We start from the raw sequence: 19,294 nt of genomic DNA on the forward strand, positions 1-19,294 counted from the left end.
TTCAGCTCAAGGCTAGCGCTCTACCACTTGAGCCACAGCACCACTTCCGGCTTTTTTCTTTTTGCTTATGTGGTGCTGAGGAATGGAACCCAGGGTCTCTGGCATGCAAGGCAAGCGCTCTACCACTGAGCCACCTTCCCAGCCCAATCCCCACTTGTTAAGAGCAAGCGAGTCCCAGGGCCGATGCAGCTTGCCTGTGTGCCAATCCCGCCATGTGCCAACACTGACCGGCTGAGACAGGGGTCAGCGCAGCGCCAGGCCTCAGCCGCCTGGACAGCAAGTCTGACGCTCCCTGTCCCAGACCCTTGGTCCCTTTGTCCTACTCGGTCTTGGTGGTTGGCGAGGGCTGGAAACCCAGAATCTGGAGGGGCTGTGTGGACTCAGCGTGCCCCATACACACCTGCAGAGAAGGCGTGGATGTTGAGGGCCATGTCCTGCTCCTCGCTGTCCACCACGTCCAGCAGGTAGGCGCGGATGGGCCCCTCGGTGGCATCGGCGCTGAAGTCCAGCACCACCACTCCCAGCACGGTGAGAACGATGCCGATGGGCTGCTGGGTGGGGACATCGCCCAGGGCCAGACCTGAACAGAGTAAGGGGAAGAAGTCAGCCTGGCTGCGCAGCAGGGGGGGGGGAGGGCGGGAGCTGCAGGCTTCACACAGACCTAGGAGAGAGAGTCCCATCAAATCCTCGCTGCCTGCCCAGCGGCCCCTCGCCCATCTGCTTTGAAGCGGGAAGGGGAGCTCCTTTGCAAACCCCTGCCAGCCAAGGGCCTGAGGGTCCCAGGGAAAGAGGCGGCCCAGCCCAGCACCTGCCCCCCCCACCCCCGTAACTGCTGTGCGCACGCAGTCCATTGCTCAGGGGAGTCTGTCCTAAACCTCAGGATCAAGTATCCACGGCAGTGCCTGAGCAGCCTGGGCTGGGGCTCACCTTACTGCCAGCAAAGGGCCTGTAGCACTCATGCACAAGACGCGAAGTAGTGTGTGTGGGGCAGACCCAGGACAAGGCCCAAAGGCCCCCCAACAATTAGACGGCACCTGACCCACGTGAGGCCCCCTGGCCTCCAGCCAGAAGCTGGGGCTCCCAGGGTGGAGGGGTGAGGCGCTTGCTCCTTCACACTGAGGGGTTTTCTGGGTGCTTTCTGGAACACCCTGCTGTCCTGCTTGGGCGGCTGAGGGGGCAGAGCGCCAGGCTTTGTTTTTCCCCAGCTCGGATGGGCGCCTCAAGGCAAAAATACTTTCCCACCCAGTCACTTCAATCCAAAACAACAGAGAAGCAAAACAACACAGGAACCAGAAAAACAGCCCACAAACAGCTCCGGACGCCTAAGAAAAGGAGAAAAAAAAAACAAAAAAAAAGGTAATTGCTGGAATGAGGCTGGAAACAGGACGCGGTGTCAGATACGCGCTGGAAACAGCAGCACAACAGGAAGCGTTTCCCTGTGAACAGGTTCCTCTGCCTTTCCCACGTGGGGCGGGCGCTGCGCTCCCTCGCGGGCTCGCTTGCTCGCTCGCAGTCGCCTACCTATGGCCGAGCCGTTGAGGAAGAGCGCCACGCCGAAGAGCACGCCCACGCAGAGGGCGAGGATGAAGGGCCGCCGCCGGCCCCAGCTCAGGGTGCAGCGGTCACTGGCAGATCCGATGAGCGGGGTGGAGATGAGGCCGAGGATGGGGCTCAGGAACCAGGTGAGGCTGTAGTACTGCTCCGGGAGGCCTGCGGGGACAGCGGGCGCTAGGACGCACGGCCTTGCTGCCAGAAGCCACGCAACGCGGTGCTGCACGCGGGGGAGAGGCACCCGACGCGCGTCCAGCTCAAGGGCTGTGGCCCCAGTGCTGACTCTCACACGGAGCCTTCCTCGCTGCCTGGAGAGGCAGGGCACCTGAAACTCGGAGGTGCCACGCCACCTACCCCACGCCACAGGGGTAGCTGGTGGTGGCCCCAGAATTTAAACCAGGGCAGGCAGAGTTCAAAGTCTTCATTCCCTCATTCTGCACGTGGCCTCCCTCTCTATGGCACAAGCCCAATGCATCATGGGTAGGCTGGACAAAAGGTAAGAGCCGCAGAAGCTGCGTGGACTGCTGGCGCGAGAACCACCCCGCTGTGCAGAGCGGCGGGACGAGCGTGGGTGGCAGGGCGTTCCGACAGCGAAGGCTCGGGAAGGACCCGCTGCCACCGCTGGGTGCCGGTCAGGCTGTTTGCTCGGGATGCGGACTGCGCTTCTGCGTGCTGACACATGGCTTACTGAACATAAAGGTTCAGAGGCAGCCTGGACAAGAAAATCCAAGAGACTCTTTATCTCCAATTATCCACTAAAAGCCACAAGTGGTGCTGTGGCTCAAGTGGTAGAGCCTTAGCCTTGAGCAAAAGCACTCAGGGCCTCAGTTCAAGCCCCAGGACCAGCACACGAACAACAAAAAGGCTCAGTGAATTCTGTACCTGTGGGGAGGGAGATGGGGGAATGTGAAGGAAGGAGTGACATGGCCCGAAAAGCATCGTATTCATAACCTGACTTCTGGAATGTAGCCAGTTTATATAACTCCTTAATAACACTTTTTTAAACCATAAAAAAAATTAAGGCCCAGGCCCCAGCACCTCGTCAGGCTAGCATTTTATACCACTAAAGGCACTGAAGAAACAGTGCTATGTGGAACTGGAAGGAAAAATAACCTGTGGGAGGACACAGCACCGCGTGAAGGAAGCACCTTCCAAAACCACGGCTACACAGCCAAGACCTGGAGGCGCACGCCCTGGCCTGGCCGCATGGGCGCATCGGGCAGGACAGGACAGGAGCGCTGCAGGAAGGCCCGGGGCTCCCCTCCCTAGTCAGCGCAGCGCTCTGCGGGCCCAGCTCCAGGCACCGGCACCACTGGGGACTTTTCTGTGGCCATCAGCACAAGCAGGTGTCCTCCCTCCGAGGGAGCTCCCACTAAAGCTGTCTACAGGGAGCAACCGCTGCAGGTGCACTGCCCCCGGCCTTCCACACCCAGAGGTGCTGGCTCTCCACAGCCTCAGCCTCTGAGGGGCGGGTGGGCCCCATAGCCCCCTCCTGAGTGGCCCTCCTCCCTCAGGGCCAGCCCCCTGCGGCCCAACTCCTGGTGGGGAGCAGGGAAGGTCCTGTTCTGCCCCAGCGCCCACCCAAACCCCAGCGCCGGTCCCCCCCTCCCCCCACTTTCTGCCACCGAGGCTGCCTTCCTGGGTTGGTGGTGCTCACACTGACCCTCCACCCAGAGAGGGTGACAGGTCTGCTTGTCCTGAAATGAACCCACAGACAATGGTGTCCAATGAGGGCTGGCCTCTCCCACCCTGCTGGGCCAGACACTCTCCGAACGCGGACACAGCCTCTCCTTCGACAGCCCTGCCCGTCCTGCCCTTGCTGCCCACTAGCCCTGGTCTGGGTTAGCCAGAGTCCCAATCCAGTCCTACTGTAGCCCAACCTCAACTCTGGTGCCCCATGCTTGCCAGGCCCTGCCAGGGCACCTGCGATACCAGAACCTCCGAGCTCAGGCCCCGCCAAGGTGCCCGCGATACCAGAACCTCAGAGCTCAGGCCCCGCCAGGGTGCCCGCGATACCAGAACCTCAGAGCTCAGGCCCCACCAAGGCGCCCGCGATACCAGAACCTCAGAGCTCAGGCCCCACCAAGGCGCCCGCGATACCAGAACCTCAGAGCTCAGGCCCCGCCAGGGTGCCCGCGATACCAGAACCTCAGAGCTCAGGCCCCGCCAGGGCGCCCGCGATACCAGAACCTCAGAGCTCCGAGCTCAGGCCCTGCCAGGGTGTCTGCCGCCGTGGCAGTCTGTGGTCCTGGCAGATGCGGAAGCCACCGCCACCACACTGTTGCCCGAGTCTCGCCCCAGTCTCACTTCTTCTGAAATCTTGGTTCTTCTTTACTGATCACTTCTACTGATTCTGAAGTGCACAGACTACTCTGTCATCTTCAACCTGCTCGCACCTCAATCTAGTTCACTTTTATCTCACAGTGTAATTGTGAAGAATTTCCATTAGTCCAGTTCTTTTATATTTTGCTTTTATTTCCTACCTTTTCCTTCAGTGCTGGGGATGGAAGCCGAGACACCTGGCCCGGCCAGGTCATCACTGCACTGCTGAGCCACGTCCCCTCATGTGCGTGTGTGCGTGTGCACAGGACCTTACCATGTAGCACAGCCTAGCACTCATGATCTGCTTCTATAAGTGGCTAGGATTACAGGAGTGTACCACCACACCTGGCAGCATGCCTTGCTTTAGGTCCTGGAGTTCCTTCAGATGAGATCTGCTAATGCCCTCCACTGAGTGACCATCCTGAGGTCAGTCTCCCTGATGCCTTGTCGTGAGTAAAGGTCACACCATCGTTTCTTCCTTTCCTTTAATTAGTGTCCAACAACAGAGGAGTACCAAATGAATGAGAAGCACTGGGAATGTTGTATCAGAGGCTAGCTTCTGCTCTTCCTTGGAGGGTGGCTTCTCCTAGCTTTAGCCGTGCTACCTGAGACCAGTCCGTACCCATCTCAGGAGCCAGCCAGAGATAAGCAGTTTGTAGGGTGGGGGTGGGGCCCATGGGGCCCACCCCATCCTCACTCTCTTCACAACATTGGGAGTGCAGCTATCTATCAAGTCGTAGCTACCCTGCATGGCATCAAGAAGGAAATCTTGAGGCTGAAAGGTGTAATAAAAAACAGAACAGGATACGGTGGCACATTCCTTTCACCTTGGCACTGAAGCAGGAATATCCCGAGTTGGAGACCAGTCTAGGCTACGTAAGGAAATCCGGTCTGGAGGCTGGGAGGGACAGAAGAGATGAGGGAAGGGAGGAGAGGAGGGCAGGGAGTCGGGGAGGGGAGAGAGGCCCCACATTTTAGGGTGCCAACTTTCTGCCCTGTTTGTTACCATGAAACCTGAAGAGAGATCACGCGTGTCTTGACACCCTGCTGTCCTTCACAAGGAGCAAACCCAGCGAGCCCCGCCCTGCGGTGTCCTCAGCGTTCACCAGTGCTCACCAGCTAGTTTGGGCTGAGGGTGGAGCGCGAGGGGCAGGCGGGGCAAGCTTCTCACCGGCTCAGCACGATGGGAGGCTGGGGCAGGCGCCGCGCAGTGCCGTGCACGGACGCCCGGGCCCCCATTACCCACGGATGCTGGGCATCTTGTACACGCTCCAGTCTCACGTGACAGACGCGTACCTGTTATTGTTCCCACTTCACAGTGGCAGAGGGGTGACAGCTAATTCAGATGACAACTAGTAGTGACAACTCCATGGGCGGAGCCCAGCTATCGCCTGCTATACCCCATGTGCCCTACGATGAATCTGCTGCCTGGGGAAGCCAGCTTCCCGCTCAGGCTCCTCCTTGCTACCGGCTCCATGGCCTATGGGAGGCGACAGTGGCAGTCCCAGGACTGGGGAGGATCCTGAGCTGGGGGAGTCATGGCTTCCTGCCCTTTACCTCACCTGCCCGGCAAACCCTCAGGAGGAGGTTTGAAACTTGCCACCAGCTGGGGCTTGGGGCTGGAAGAGACGCAGGGAGCGGCACGAGGCTGAGGGAAGAGGCCCGGGCAGGGGCTAACTCTGCATTGAGACCACCACGGACACTCACGCCAGCTCCTGACCCAGTTCTCCTGGGCACCCAGCCTCGCCAGCTCATACACAGAGATGGCCCAGGCCAGCACGCCCAGCGGCCGATGCCCACCATGAACACTGGCAGCCAGGTGTTAGCTGGTCACAGCTCTGAGCTCTTCCACAGGCAGCGCCTCACCTGGTGCGATGCTGTACCGGGTGCCCAGCAGGGCCACACCACACGCAGAGTCCGGGCGCCCAGCAGGGCCACATCACACGCACAGAGTCCGGGTGCCCAGCAGGGCCACATCACACGCACAGAGTCCCAGGCGCCCAGCAGGGCCACACCACACGCACAGAGTCCCAGCGCCCAGCAGGGCCACACCACACGCAGAGTCCGGGTGCCCAGCAGGGCCACATCACACGCAGAGCCCTGGCAGCTGGGCCTGCTTCCCCTTGCCTCCTCTCCCCACCCTTGCACTCCTGCATCCCTGTCTTAGGCCTGGGTCTCCGCTCTGCTGACGGCAGGTGCGAAGTATGTCCAACCCGAGGCCTGGTCCTACTGGAAGCCTGGACCCCCGAGACCACCAGTGGCTCTGTATTAGGCCTCCTGATCTCACTCCCCACCCGGGGCTGGGGTGACCTGCTCAGCTACCTCGTGGTCAGATGCTGTGATTGATCTAATCTATGTGGCAGTACTGGGCTTTGAACTCAGGCTTCTGACCCTGAGGCCACCATCTTAGCCCCAACTTCCCAAGTCACATGTCCTTGGAAGTCAGCAGCTTCAGTCTCATGTCATCCTTCCTACCCCTGCCCTGGGCACTGGAAATCTACTCGGGCCCTGTCTGCTGCAGAGAGGACCCCAGGGAGGCCATGCAGCAGAGCCAGACGAGGTGTAGATGGCTCACCCAAGGTCACCTGTGTCAACAAACTGAGTGGGCACACCTCCACTGACTGCTGCCACCCAAACGTTCCTTCACATGGCGGGGCGGGGCCCATGCACAGCTTCAAACTGCCTGTGGCGCCCCTTGGCGCGATGCACGCCTATAGTCCTAGCTAGCCAGGATCCTCACGGGCACCCGCGGCTTCAGGCCAGCCCTGACCACCTCGTGAAATCCCCTCTCAAAAACAAACCCTGGCAGGGCACCCGTGGCTCACACCTGTAATCCTTGCTGTTCGGGAGGCTGAGATCTGAGGACTGAGGTTAGAAGGCACCCTGTGCAGGAAAGTCTGTGAGACTTAGTCACCAGAAAGCCAGAAGTGGTGCTGTGGCTCCAAGTGGTAGAGACCAGAAGTGGTGCTGTGGTTAAGTGGTAGTGCACCAGCCTTGAGCCAAGAAAAAGATCAGAGGCAGCACCTAGGCCCTGAGTTCAAGCCCCATGACCAACAAAAAAATAAAAGCAAACCCTGCTGTGGACTTGCAACCACGCCGTGGTAGTAGCCAACCTTGGCAGTGCCCGTCAGGTGGCGCCCTGAGCGCGTCCTCTTCCAGGGTCATGTGCCTGCCCCTCCCCCCACAGTTGGGACAGGCCTAAGACCCGACCATGCGAGCACCCATTCAACTCCTCTCCCTGGCAGAGGTGCGGGGTCGGGGGGGTAGCAACCACACAGAGCACTGCACACTCTGAGGTGCTGCCCTGCCAGAGTGTGAGAAACAGCATGCTCAGCCACGCAGGCTGAGGCGAGCGGGCGCGGCCCAGGGCTCAGCTGCGCAGGCTGAGGACGAGGGCTGGGCCCAGGGCGCCCACAGCACCCGCGGGGCTTCGCAGCCCATTTGCTTCTCAGTCTGCCCAGAAGTTCCTTTAGGTGGCACAGTCCACCCCAGGTAATGAGCGTGCAGTGCTGGGCACCGGCACAGGGGGGCAGAGCCGCTGGGGGACTGGTGACAGTGCTTCGTTGTGAAATGTTGGCAAGACGAGCAAACACTTCCCCATCACGTCTCCAAAGTGCCCCCCCCCCCCCACCATGGGCCGAGCTGCCTGGGCGCAGACAGCCTGCTAGCACCGGCTGCTCCTGGGACACCCAGATCGGGCCATTCCCAGCAAAGCGCTAAACAAACACAACACTGGCCCCAGTAAATAATTTTTGTTTTTTTCCAGGCAAAAGTTGAACAACAATGGTGGGACCCGGAAGGCTCCCTGTTCACAGGAAACACTTGCTGTGTCACCACGCGTCCGCGGGCTGTGAGGTCACCTGACGTGCAGGCTCGGCCTCTATTCACAAGGGCATTTTTGATAAAGTGGTATTGGGGAGGAGGGGCAGGGCTGGGAAAGCGGCCTATAAACGCTTAACAAAAGACCTGGGATGGGAATAGGAGCTCATTCTTTCTTTCAATGGACAAAGCCAGCCATGTCTAGATATGTTTGTATTATGGGACAAAAATTCATGATAACAGAAACTCGTGAGAATGAGTTCTTCATGGGAAATGCTGGTGTCCTTGAGTGACCTCTGCAGAGATCCACAAACTCTGCAGTGGGACTTGTCCCTGGAACAGCTGTAGCCAACTTGACCAAGCTGTGTCTGGGAGGCAGGGGCAGGGCCATCTCCCACCGCAGCCCAGTGCATGTCTCCTGGCACTAGGTCTGAGGCAGTGATTGGAAGGAAAAGATGGCTCAGGTTCCTAGTTTTCACTTTTGTTGTTGTCGTTACTGGTTGTGGGGCTCGAACTCAGGGCCTGGGCGCTGTCCCGCAGCTCTTCAGCTCAAGGCGAGCGCTCTACCCCTTGAGCCACAGCGTCACTTCCAGTTTTCTGGTGGTTCATTGGAGGTAAGAGTCTCATGGACTTTTCTGCCTGGGCTGACTTTGAACCTTGATCCTCAGATCTCAGTCTTCTGAGTAGCTAGGATGACAGGCATGAGCCATAGGTGCCCAGCTCCAAGTTTTTACTTTAAACTCCCACTTTCTGTGGGCTCAGTGGCCATTCTCACAAAGGTCTCCTCAGGACTGAGGGACTGTGTGGCACCTCCCGGCCTGTCTTTCGATCACTACCATACTGAGCCTGTAGTGTCCTTCATCCAAACGGGGTCTCAGACTGTATGTAACGGTGGCTTGTGGCAGCGGTGCTGGGTGTTTATGCAGCAGCTCTGGTTGACCCCGGGTCTCAAGAAGCCATAGCAGAACCTGAGATGGCCTGGCAGGCTTCAGCCTCAGTGCTACCCCACCCGTGTCCACGGGCTTCAACACCTGAGCCCTGCCCCTCCCAGCTGTGGCACGATGCTGACCACCCCCCTTCCAGACACAGCAGTGACTCCCCCAAGCACTGGCATGGCTGTCCCCATGGGTGACCTGCCCCCACCCATCTGCCCTCCTGAGAATGGAGGTGCCTGGTGTCCTGGGGGATGTTTCCACTAGGCTCTCAAAGTGTGCTGCACCTCCCTCCCCTCCAGCGAGGGCCGGATGAGAAGCGCAGGTGACCTGCAGCAGCCACGGCTGGGCTTGTTCAAGTTCGTGCTGCTGTGACCTTTCCTGACCTGTGGTAGCGCTGCTGCGAGCCATCTGTGTCACACCAAGGCGGACACGCCGATGGCCGGAGACCCTGTGCCTGTGCGGCCCGTTCGAATCCTGAGCGCTGCAGGAAGGCAGGGTGAGTACCCGAGAGGAGGGGCAGCCCCTGGGTGACTCGGGAGGGCCACTGACAGCAGCGGACCACACGTGAGGGGGACGCGGAACTGCTGGCAGAGAGGCCGGCCAGGCTCAGCTGAGAATGGGGAAACATTTGGGGCTCAGTCCCAGAGGAAGAGGAAGACAGGCAGGCACTGCCCCCTCCCCTGCCCCGGCTCCTTCGTTTGTGAAGGAACAGAATACTTCTGCATCTCTCTAGACTGGAGGGTTCCCCAGCCAGCTCTACAACCTTTGCCCGGGGCTGGACAGTGCCCAGCACACGCCGCCCCTCAGCACTGGCCAGCTGTGCGGACTCTGCCCCCATCTGAGCTGTGGAGGGCTGTGTTCTCGCTCGCTCCTTCCCCTCCCGGGGACCTGCCCAGGCCAACAAACGAGCCCCACGCTTCAGGCTGCCCCATCACCTCCACACCAGGCACGATGCCCAGCAACAGCGGGCAAACAGTAAGGCTGTGATGTAAGAATAGCGTATCTGATTCCTTGGGAAAAATGACTGGTGAACACTGCATTGTTTGTAAAATACAATGATCTGAAAGGCAAGGAAATCCACACTTCCCAATCCAAACAGCAACGTGCACAAGCGGCTGACCATGGTTTCCACAGCTTGGCCTTTCTCCACGAGCACTGCATCTGTGACCCCAGGTGGGTCTGCCCACCAACCAGGGCCAAATGGTGAAAAAAGAAAAGCTATAGGTTAGAAGCCCGGGCGCCACCAGCATGCCAGGCCTCTCTGGGCTGGACGACCTCTGCTGCACGTGCTCGCCCAGCCCTCACACCAGCATTGAGTGCAGTGGGGCAAAGACATCTCTTAAGAGTTCTTTTTCTTTTTTTTTTTTTTTGGGTCTGGTCGTGGGGCCTGAACTCTGGGCCTGGGCACTGTCCCTTAGCTCTTCAGCTTAAGGCTAGCACTCTACCACTTGAGCCACAGCGCCACTTCCAGCTTTTTTCTTATGTGGTGCTGAGGAATCGAACCCAGGGCCTTGAGCATGCAAGGCAAGTGCTCTACCACTGAGCCACCTTCCCAGCCCCTTAAGAGTTCTTTCTAAGGAGGAGGCTACAATGCTTGATAAGAAATGTAATCGTTATCTTGCCCATGTAAGTGTAACCCCTCTGTATGGTATTTTCACAATAAAATAAATAAATAAATAAATAAATAGAGTTCTTTCTAGCAGGGCGCTGGTGGCTCATGCCTGTAATTCTAGCTACTCAGGAGACTGAGGTCTGAGGATTGTGGTTCAAAGCCAGCCCGGGCAGGAAAGTCCATGAGACTCTTATCTCCAACAAACCACCAGAAAACCAGAAGTGGCGCTGTGGCTCAAGTGGTAGAGCACTCACCTTGAGCTGAAGAGCTGAGGGACAGCGCCCAGGCCTGAGTTCAAGCCCCACAACTGACAACAAAAAACAAAAAGAGTTCTTCCTGCCAAGAAGGAAACTGTCTGGGCTAGCTCTAGGGTCTGCTTTTTCTTTTTTCCTCCATTCTTCCCCCCTCCCTTTATTTCTGAAATGAGGTTCATGTGACTCAGTGACAGAATGCTTTCCTGGTGCACATGAAGCCCTGATTTGATTCCCAGCACCACAAAGACAAATAATGTGAGGGGGGGGGGTGTGTGGGTCCTCTCTGTTGCCCAGACTGGTCTTGAACTTCTAGATGCAAGCAATCCTCCCCAGACTCCTGAGAGGCTGGGACCATGCATGGTGTGTACCCAACCAAAAAACAGAGACAAAATCTGTTTTGGGGGAGCTTTGGGGCTGACACTCAGACCCTGTGCGTGCTAAGCATGTACTTGACAGCTGAGCTCACCCCAGCCCAGGCCTGGGTCATGGGTAAACAAACCAAAGGCTGTTTGGGTGCCTCCAGGCAAGACCAGATCAGTCCCCAGGAAGCCTAAGGCTCTAGGAAGGTGTGGGAGGCGCTGTCAGTACTGCACATACACCTCCAGCAGGGCCCCACCAGGCCCTAAGTGCTCAGCGCTCACAATGGAGCCACAGCATGTAAGTGTGCAAGTGCACACACCTACTGTTAGGGCCACTGCTTTCAGGCAATCATAGACATGTTTCTTAGTTCCCCCCTAAGGCCATCCATGTTTATGGAGAAAGAGAGAGACAGACACAGACACAGAGAGATAGAGAGAGAGAGAGAAGGGGAGAAGGGCGTGTGACTGGGGTGGAGCTCAAGGCCTTGCACTTGCTGGCAGGTGCTCTAAACTTAGCCATCTCCAGCAGCAGTAGGAGAGTCACTTGCACGCGACCATCACCCAGGTGTCTGGAGCGCAATGGGGCATGGAGCTCCTCCCACCAAGGAGATGAGCCAGCTCTGGGCTCTGGTTCTGAAACAGCATGCAGAGTTCTGGTGTCCCCCAGCAGAAGGCTGCTCTGCTAGCCTGTAGGTACCCTGCTCCCAGCCAGCACCTCTCCCAAGTGAGCGTGCCTCATACTAGACAGAAGTGGGGGTCCCCATAGGAGGAAAGGGTGGCACCAGGTTACCACATAGGAAGCTGCCACAGAGGGATGTCTGGTGTATTTAACCCAAGGGCCATTTGCAAGGTGATACAGCTTTGTTCCTCTACCTCCCCGCCCCCCCAATAGAGAACAAATCTGACTTCTGCACTGGTAGGTCCTGGGACACCGCTGTCCAGTCCTGGGTGCTCCTGGGTGCTAGGGTCAGGACTTCGCAGAGGATGGAGCAGGTAGGATCCCACGCTAACTCGGTCTCACTCATGAGTCAAGCCGAGAGAACAAGAGGCACCCTTTTCCTCTGTTATCTTTTTCCTTTTCCCTTAAGAGTACTTTCTGAGCCAAGAGGGAAACAATAAACGGGAGTAGGAGGCGGGACTTCTCCTTCCCAAGGGAAAACCATGACCTGGGAACCAAGCACCACCGGCTGGCCTGGTGACTCAGCCAGGCTGGCTCTTCACAGGGACATTCCACAGGGCTTGGGCAGCCTCCAAACCTTCATTAAAAATGACTGGACCCTTAAAGGTGGCAAAGGCAATAATGGCACTCACTGGACACTGTGTGGAAAGTGAACTGTATAACTTGTGGGTTGGGGAGGTGAGGAAAAAACTGAGTGAGGGAAAGGGTGACATTGCCTAAAAAGCCATTTTCTCGTCACCTGACTAGTAACAATAACAAGATCCCATGCCCTACCCCCCCGCAGTGACCACATGTAACGCACCTGCCACTAGCCACTGGAAGGTGGGGGCAGACACACACGTGTGTTCTACAGACCCCACAAGCCCAGTGCCTCTGCCCTCTAGATGCTTCCACAAGGGGCTGCCATGTACCAAGACCTTGGTCAGCCTGCAGCCCACCATGGGGCCCCATTGGCTCATCTCCCCTTCTCAGCAGTCTTACCACTGAGCCCACTCTAGCCCTAAGCAAGGCAAAACCCAACAACAGGACGGGCCGCCTCTCTTCGAAACTTTGAGCCTGGAGCTGAGATTCCATATACCCTTAAAAGTCTATCCCAAGTTAGATTTAAAATGCACTGGGATATGACAAATTATACAGGATTCTAGATACTCACACACAGGGAGACTAAAGAGGATACTCTTAGGAGAGAATCACCAAGGCATGGTGCTTAAGTACTTCCTCATATTTATATAAAATAATATACATACTGAAATGAACTCTAAGATATGGAAACAAAACTTTTTTTTTTTAAATGTGATTCTGCCTTCTTTACCTTATGTATGGTGTATCCATGTGTGTCTCATTGGGAGGGGAAGAGCAAGGGCACAGAACTTGAGGGAAAAAGGTGACAAAGTGCAGCGGTAGAGCTCACTGGACACTGATGAAAGTGAACTCTACAACTCGTGGGTGGAGAGGGGAGGGAGGGACTAGGAGAGAGTGAGGGAAGGGAAGACACTGTAATGAATGGAAATGTACTCTTTACCTGACTCATACAAATGTAACCCTCTATCACCTCTACAATAACAATAAATTAAAAAAAAGTCTTTCCCAAAAGTTGAGCTATTCAACCAGCTGTTGGAAATTGGGTAAGGAAGCCATGAGCAGAGGATCTGAAGGAGAGGGAGCCGCATGCAGGACCTGTCACTCAGCAGGTGCAAGACGCTCATCAGTGCCCACGAGCTGAAGGGAACATGTCCTCCCCGCCAGGTGCAGACTAACAGATGGAGGAAGATGCGGTGGACAGAGCAATTTTCTGACCTAATGTGGAGTCAGCTAAGGGTCTGTTGGATGCTAAGAGACAGACACGAAGATGCTTGCATAAAAAATGCTACATGTAGGAGGTAGGAAGAACTAGGACAGAAACTGCATGTCTTTGAGATGAGAGAGACAGACCTCACTGTGTACATGCAGGTAGCTTCTGAACGCAGTGGACAATACTGCGGAGTTCAGACCACAGCACTGACCTGTGAGCTTCCCCTGCGGGGGCGCCTGGGAAGGGCGGGCAGATGGGCGGGCACCCCACAGGCTGAGCTAGAGCAGCTCTCCTGTGACCACACTGGTGGGTGGTCCTGTGACCAGCAGGTCACTGCTCCATCGGGTGCACTGTCCCTTCTTTCCAGCATCCTGCTCCCCTCTCCAGCTATCCTGGACCCCAGCATGCAGGAGGCTCTCCACAGCACATCCACCTCCTCTCTCCCATCATGAACTCCTCAACACCAGCACAGACAGTGCTGCTACTCTAGGAGCTCCTGTGGAGTCAGGGGAGCTGGACTAGGTAGAACAGAGGGAGCCCCCCCGCCCCACTGCCAGGCTCACGAGGCAGCAAGATCAAGTACTTATCCCCCAGGGCAAGGAGAGCAGAGTTGGGGTGTTTGGGCTGGGCAGATACCGCCAGATTTCCACTCTACAGCCAGAGAGAAAAATGAGGTGACCTGCCACTCCTATGTGCTGAGCACACACCCTTGAGCTCCTTCCAGATACAAAATTATGCAACTAAAGACTCACAGGTAAAGTTAATACATATGAGATTTATATACTGCCAATTATAAAACATCACTAGGAGAAACTAAAAAACATTAAGAAGATATACCACAACCAAATATTGGAGGACTCAATATCAAAAGATCAATTCTTTTTAACCCTCACTACAATTGTTAAAAAATAGTTTTTCAACAGAAATTGATCATTCCAAGATTTTTATGGAAATGTGAAGGACTGAAATAAGCACAGGAACTGAAGTAGAGGAACTGATTTCCTAATTTAAAGATGCACCGTACAGCTAAGCATCATACAGCTGCAGAGCACAACAGAATCCGGACATACACTCACAGTGTATGATTAGTTCGTGTCAATAAAGAGCCACAGAAGTAGCTCAGTGGGAAAGGATGGTACTTTAAAAGTGGGTGAAACACGTGGACTGCATATGCAAGGGAGAGGAACTCCTGACTCACACTATGTTCAAGCATGAATTCAAGATGAAGTAGGAGAGCTGAAACTGTAAAACATCTAGAAGAAAACCTAAGAGAAAACCATGACCTGGGGCCAGCAATTCCAGATTTCGTAGTTTATAAAGAATAAAGGGAAACATTGATATGTCAAGTTTCATCAAAATTACAACTTTTTGACAGATACTGACAAGGAAAGCCACAGAATGGGGAACACATGTACACACATGAACATGGTAAGCACATCTCACCAGGATGTAGAAGGAGCCCTTAGAACTCACGACGAGACAGCTCCCTGACTAACAAGGTGCAGCCAGCAGCTGCCACAGCTTGTCTGTCTCGGTAGGGCAGGGCAGGGTAGGGCAGAGAAGAGGTAATCAGTATTGATCCATCCTGCCATAAATGTTCAGCCATACTCTGCCCAAACTTGCAATCTGACAGCAACATCAGAGGACCAGGCCTTCCGTGCTGGGTTACATGGGAGGAGAAAGCCATCACAGGGTCGGGAGAAAAGCGAAGGACTCTGTGTCAGGGCTTCTGTGGGTACTGGGCCAGCCACGATGGATGCACTCAGCCTCAGCCCCGCCCACAAGAGGTGCACTTACCAATCTGTAACAGAATAGGTGTGACCAACGCCGTTTCCATGGCGTAACAGAACTCCCTGCCAAACATCACCGCCCCGTGCATCACCCATAGGCGCACGGGGATTCTGTCTATGGACCCCTCACTGATGGTCTCATCGCGGTTCTCCACCTCCGTGTCTCCAGGTTTCTGCGGGTCTGGCAGGGGCACCGGTAACTCCTGAACTTGCATAGATTCTGAGTCGGCATTCTGCGGAGCCATTTTCATTACCACCAAAAAATATATATATATTTATTCTATCTATATAAATAATACTATCATCTCTCTTCAATGATAAATTAAGACGTCTTCTTGTTCTGCTTTAGGTGCGTGTGCCCTCCTCGGCAAATAACACTTGTATTCCTCTTTGTACTTCTCACAATCGCAGGAGATGTGCAGCAAAACAGAAGGGATTTTGGTTGGACTGTAAACATAGGGCTTGCTGGCTCACTGTGAGTTAGAGTTAAAAATCCATAAGTGCCACTCAGTTAACACCAGTTTCGTCATCCTGACTGTGGAGGCGCTGCGGGCGCTTCTCTTGCTACAGAGAGGTGGGGAGGTGACACACACAGGAGGTCCTTGGTGAAGCCCCATCGAGTGGCTGGAGGATCTGCAAGACAGGAGAGACAACCCGGCAGAGTGAGGGGCAGCCTCCGCGCAGCTGCACAGTCGCCTGACCAGAGAATGTGCGCACCCCGGGCCCGGCCACTGCCCCAGCGGGCGGGCTCTCTACACTCTCAGGCCCTGGCTTGTGTCTGTGACCCTGGCTCTGAGGAAGTTTAGTTCTGGGGATGGACATGCATGGGACAGCCAAGGAAAGCTGAGCAGAGACAAGCGACTCGGCCAAGGCTAATTCTATTGCCTCTTCCTGTCATCTGCATGCACAGGGAGCACCCTTCCTGGCCGGCCGGTATCATGGTGGGACAGGAAGGTGGAGATGGAGGCTGAAAGAGAACCGTAGGAGTCTTTGGTCAGCACCTGGACCGTGGAAGGACGGTGGAGGGAGGGGAGCTAGGTAAAGGAGGGCTGCACAGTGGGAAATTCAATCTGTCCCGACTCCTGGTCTTTGTCAGCCTCTCTGGCAGTGGTTCTTGACCTGGTCAGAAAATGCATTGATGACCACATGGCGCCCGCCACAGACCCCCAGGGAGTGGGAAGGATGCTCATCTCTGCCAAGCTGTGCCTCTAACTCTAGGGGGCCCAGCGACTCCCAGCCCACAGGGGGCGCTCCCCAGGGGGCTAGGGCCCTGGAGCACCAGGCCGAAAAGTCTATTCTAATCACTCCTGTGCAGCCTGCTGTGACGTGTCTCCACCTGGATAAACACAGCACAGTAAAGTGACCAGACCCGCCTCCCTAGAAATGCCCCAGGGAGCTGGCACGGATGCGGGCTGTAGGCCCAGCAGGCAGGGGGCTGAGGCTTAAACACCAAAGGAGGGAGGGAGGGATGTAAAAGAAGAAATGCTCTAGGAACATGAGGCCAGTGGTCCCTAATACAAGGTAAGATCCGGGAATTGTAGCACCTCATCTTCTTCTGGAGGTGGGCCTCCAAATACTGGCTCCGCCTGAAGCGCTATAAAAGAAGAGCTGAGAATCCACACTGGGGCTCATATCATATATTAAGGCAGGTCTGGGACTGATAGCTTAATGGAAGATTTTCAACTGCGCGTCCAGTAATAACCACTTCACCAACGATGAACTCTTACTCAGCCCCGCCCCTCTCTCTAGCGTCCCCGAAGGGCAGGCTTAGCACGGCTCCTGGACAGTGCCTGGTTCTCCCATGCTGGCTCTATCGCCCCTGAAGTCCAAGGCAGTCAGCAGCCCTCGCTTCACTGGCTCCCACAATTAAAATACTTCCCTCCCACCATGGTCTTTTACCCTATCAGCTCCTCAGTCACAGCAGGCCCTAAACTGCTACTTGCCTACAATCTTCCTTCCAAAGACCTCCTTGTCGAACGACTTTCAACTGAGGCCAGATCCATAGATAGAACGCCCCAATCCACTCCACACTCCAGATCCAAGGAGGACACCCACTCAGTCCACACCCCAGATCCAAGGATACCCACTCAGTCCACACCCCAGATTCACAGAACACCCCACTCAGTCCACACCCCAGATCCACAGAACACCCCACTCAGTCCACACCCTACTCAGTCCACACCCCAGATGCACAGAACACCCCACTCAGTCCATACCCCAGATCCAAGGACACCCACTTACTCCACACTCCAGATCCAAGGAGGATACCCACTCAATCCATACCCCAGATCCACAGAATACCCCACTCAGTCCACACCCCAGATCCAAGAACAACACTCCACTTCTTATGTCCCCCCACCCTTGTCTCTTCTGAATCATTCCTGGAAGTGGCATGACCTCCCTTGTTGTTACCCTGCTGACCTCACACCACAGTGGTCATGATTTTATGGCCTTCTCCCACCTGACCATCAGGGAGTCCCACGGGACACAGCCAGAGAGGCCGGTGACGAAGCAGCAGCCACTCATTGTACAAGAAATCCTAACAACGTGATGTTATGAAGAGCAAACCCTTTCCTCTGCCCGGCCACTCCTTGGTCCTATCCTGTCCTATCCCGGGAAACTCAATGAAATGAAGACCAAGCCTCAACTCCAAGGCACAGTTCAGCTACAGCTAAAAATGAAGCAATGGGCCACGGAAGCAAGCAGACCTGGGCTATTCCACGTCAGTGTCCTCAGCCAGGGGCAAATCCGATGTCATAGCTGGAGGAGGTTCAGCCTAGGAACACTGCCAACACTCTCTGTGCACACCACAACCCTGCAGCAGAGGGTGTTCTGGCCCCGAGGGCCAACCGTCTCTAAGCTGAGACAGTCTGCTCTAAGGTTCGTGTCAACACGCTCAAGTCCTTGGTTCTGAATGTTCTGAACCAGTCCACCATGACCAGCTATTCACCAAGGTGCGTGGTAATATTTTAGGCTCTTTGAGCCTCACATACCATCTGTGCTGTGGACTTTCCTGTCTGGTTGCTTTGTAACCACTTTTAAAATCTGCAAAAACTGTCTGGGTATAGGTGGCTCATGCCTGTAATCCTGCTAGTTAGAAGGCTGAGATCTGAGGACCACAGTTCAAAACCAGCTTCAGTTAACTACCCAAAACCCAGAAGTTGAGCTGTGTCTCAAATGGTAGAGCACTAACGTTAAGCAAAATAGCTCAGGGACAGTGCCCAGGTTCTGAGATCAAGTCTCAGGAGTGGTGTGTGTGCAAATACACATTCTCAGCCCGCTGGTCAGGTCAGTCCTGCAGATCCAGGACTCGGAGCTGGGTCACTGGGCGAGCATGCCAACCTCTGCCCTGGATGAGGGTCAGGAAGCAGCTTCCTTTGTAGCTGTCCAGAGGACAGCCTGGTGAGGGTCAGGCTGCCAAGCGGCCTGAGGACGGCTGGTGGAGGAGGGTGCTGCAGATGTGCTAACCCTACTCTCCACAGGCACCCCAGCAGCTTACTGGAAGGCTAGCTGGGGAGAGCAATGGGCAGTGGTTCCGGCACAGCTTGTAGCCTCTGGCTGCAGCTGCCTTCAGGCCTATGGAACTGGCTTCCCATGTCAGGGAGAAGCCGGAGTTCATGTGCATGTTGGGGGTAGAGCCATAGCAGCAGAAGCGTGTGAGGAAGTAGCTTCTAAGCAGGGCTCCTCTGGCTCTGTGGAATCTCTATGGAAAGTCCAGACCTGGCTGGCCATGCACCCCAATGCACGCCACATGCTGTGGTCTCCAAAACACCTGGGACTGCACTCTGGGTGCAGCCTCTGAGGCCAAGGGAAGGCTCCTCCTCTGCGGGGGGGAGGCCTGTGTCCAAGCACTCTCCCTCTTCAGATAGGAGCCTCGGGGCCAAGGGCAACACCGCAGATGCATGTGAGCCCGCAGGATATCCTGCTACAGGCTTTGGTCTGGTCTGGAGCCTGGTCTCCCTCACCTGGGTCCTCTCAGCCCCTCCCCATCCCTGGCCTCACGGTGGGACTCAGCCGAGCCCAGTGAAGAGCGGCGAGCTGCAGTGGGGGAGCACACCCAGCTGTCTGCCCCAGAAAGCTATCCTGTCCACCAGAGTGGCAGCAGTGCCGGCTCAGGCCTCCAAAAGCCATGTGAAGTGGTCTGCGTGAGGACCGGGCGTGGACCAGCAAGCGCACGGGAC

At 55.9% G+C, this 19,294-nt stretch overlaps 1 protein-coding gene across 1 annotated transcript in view; it reads right to left on the minus strand.

The window, feature by feature from the left end:
- The window catches only part of Slc45a4 (solute carrier family 45, member 4), a 29,977-nt gene extending 14,258 nt beyond the window's left edge, over positions 1–15,719 (minus strand). The window contains exons 1-3 of the mRNA XM_013025139.1: positions 15,121–15,719; positions 1,522–1,710; positions 401–580 (exon numbers count right to left, since the gene is read on the minus strand). Of these exons, the coding sequence (XP_012880593.1) occupies positions 401–580; positions 1,522–1,710; positions 15,121–15,364 (613 nt within the window). The 5' untranslated portion in view covers positions 15,365–15,719. The remainder of the gene's footprint in view (positions 1–400; positions 581–1,521; positions 1,711–15,120) is intronic.
- Positions 15,720–19,294: the final 3,575 nt, after the last annotated feature.

This window comes from Dipodomys ordii, unplaced genomic scaffold (genome assembly GCF_000151885.1).
Source record: "Dipodomys ordii isolate 6190 unplaced genomic scaffold, Dord_2.0 Scaffold82, whole genome shotgun sequence".
Classification (NCBI taxonomy): domain Eukaryota; kingdom Metazoa; phylum Chordata; class Mammalia; order Rodentia; family Heteromyidae; genus Dipodomys; species Dipodomys ordii.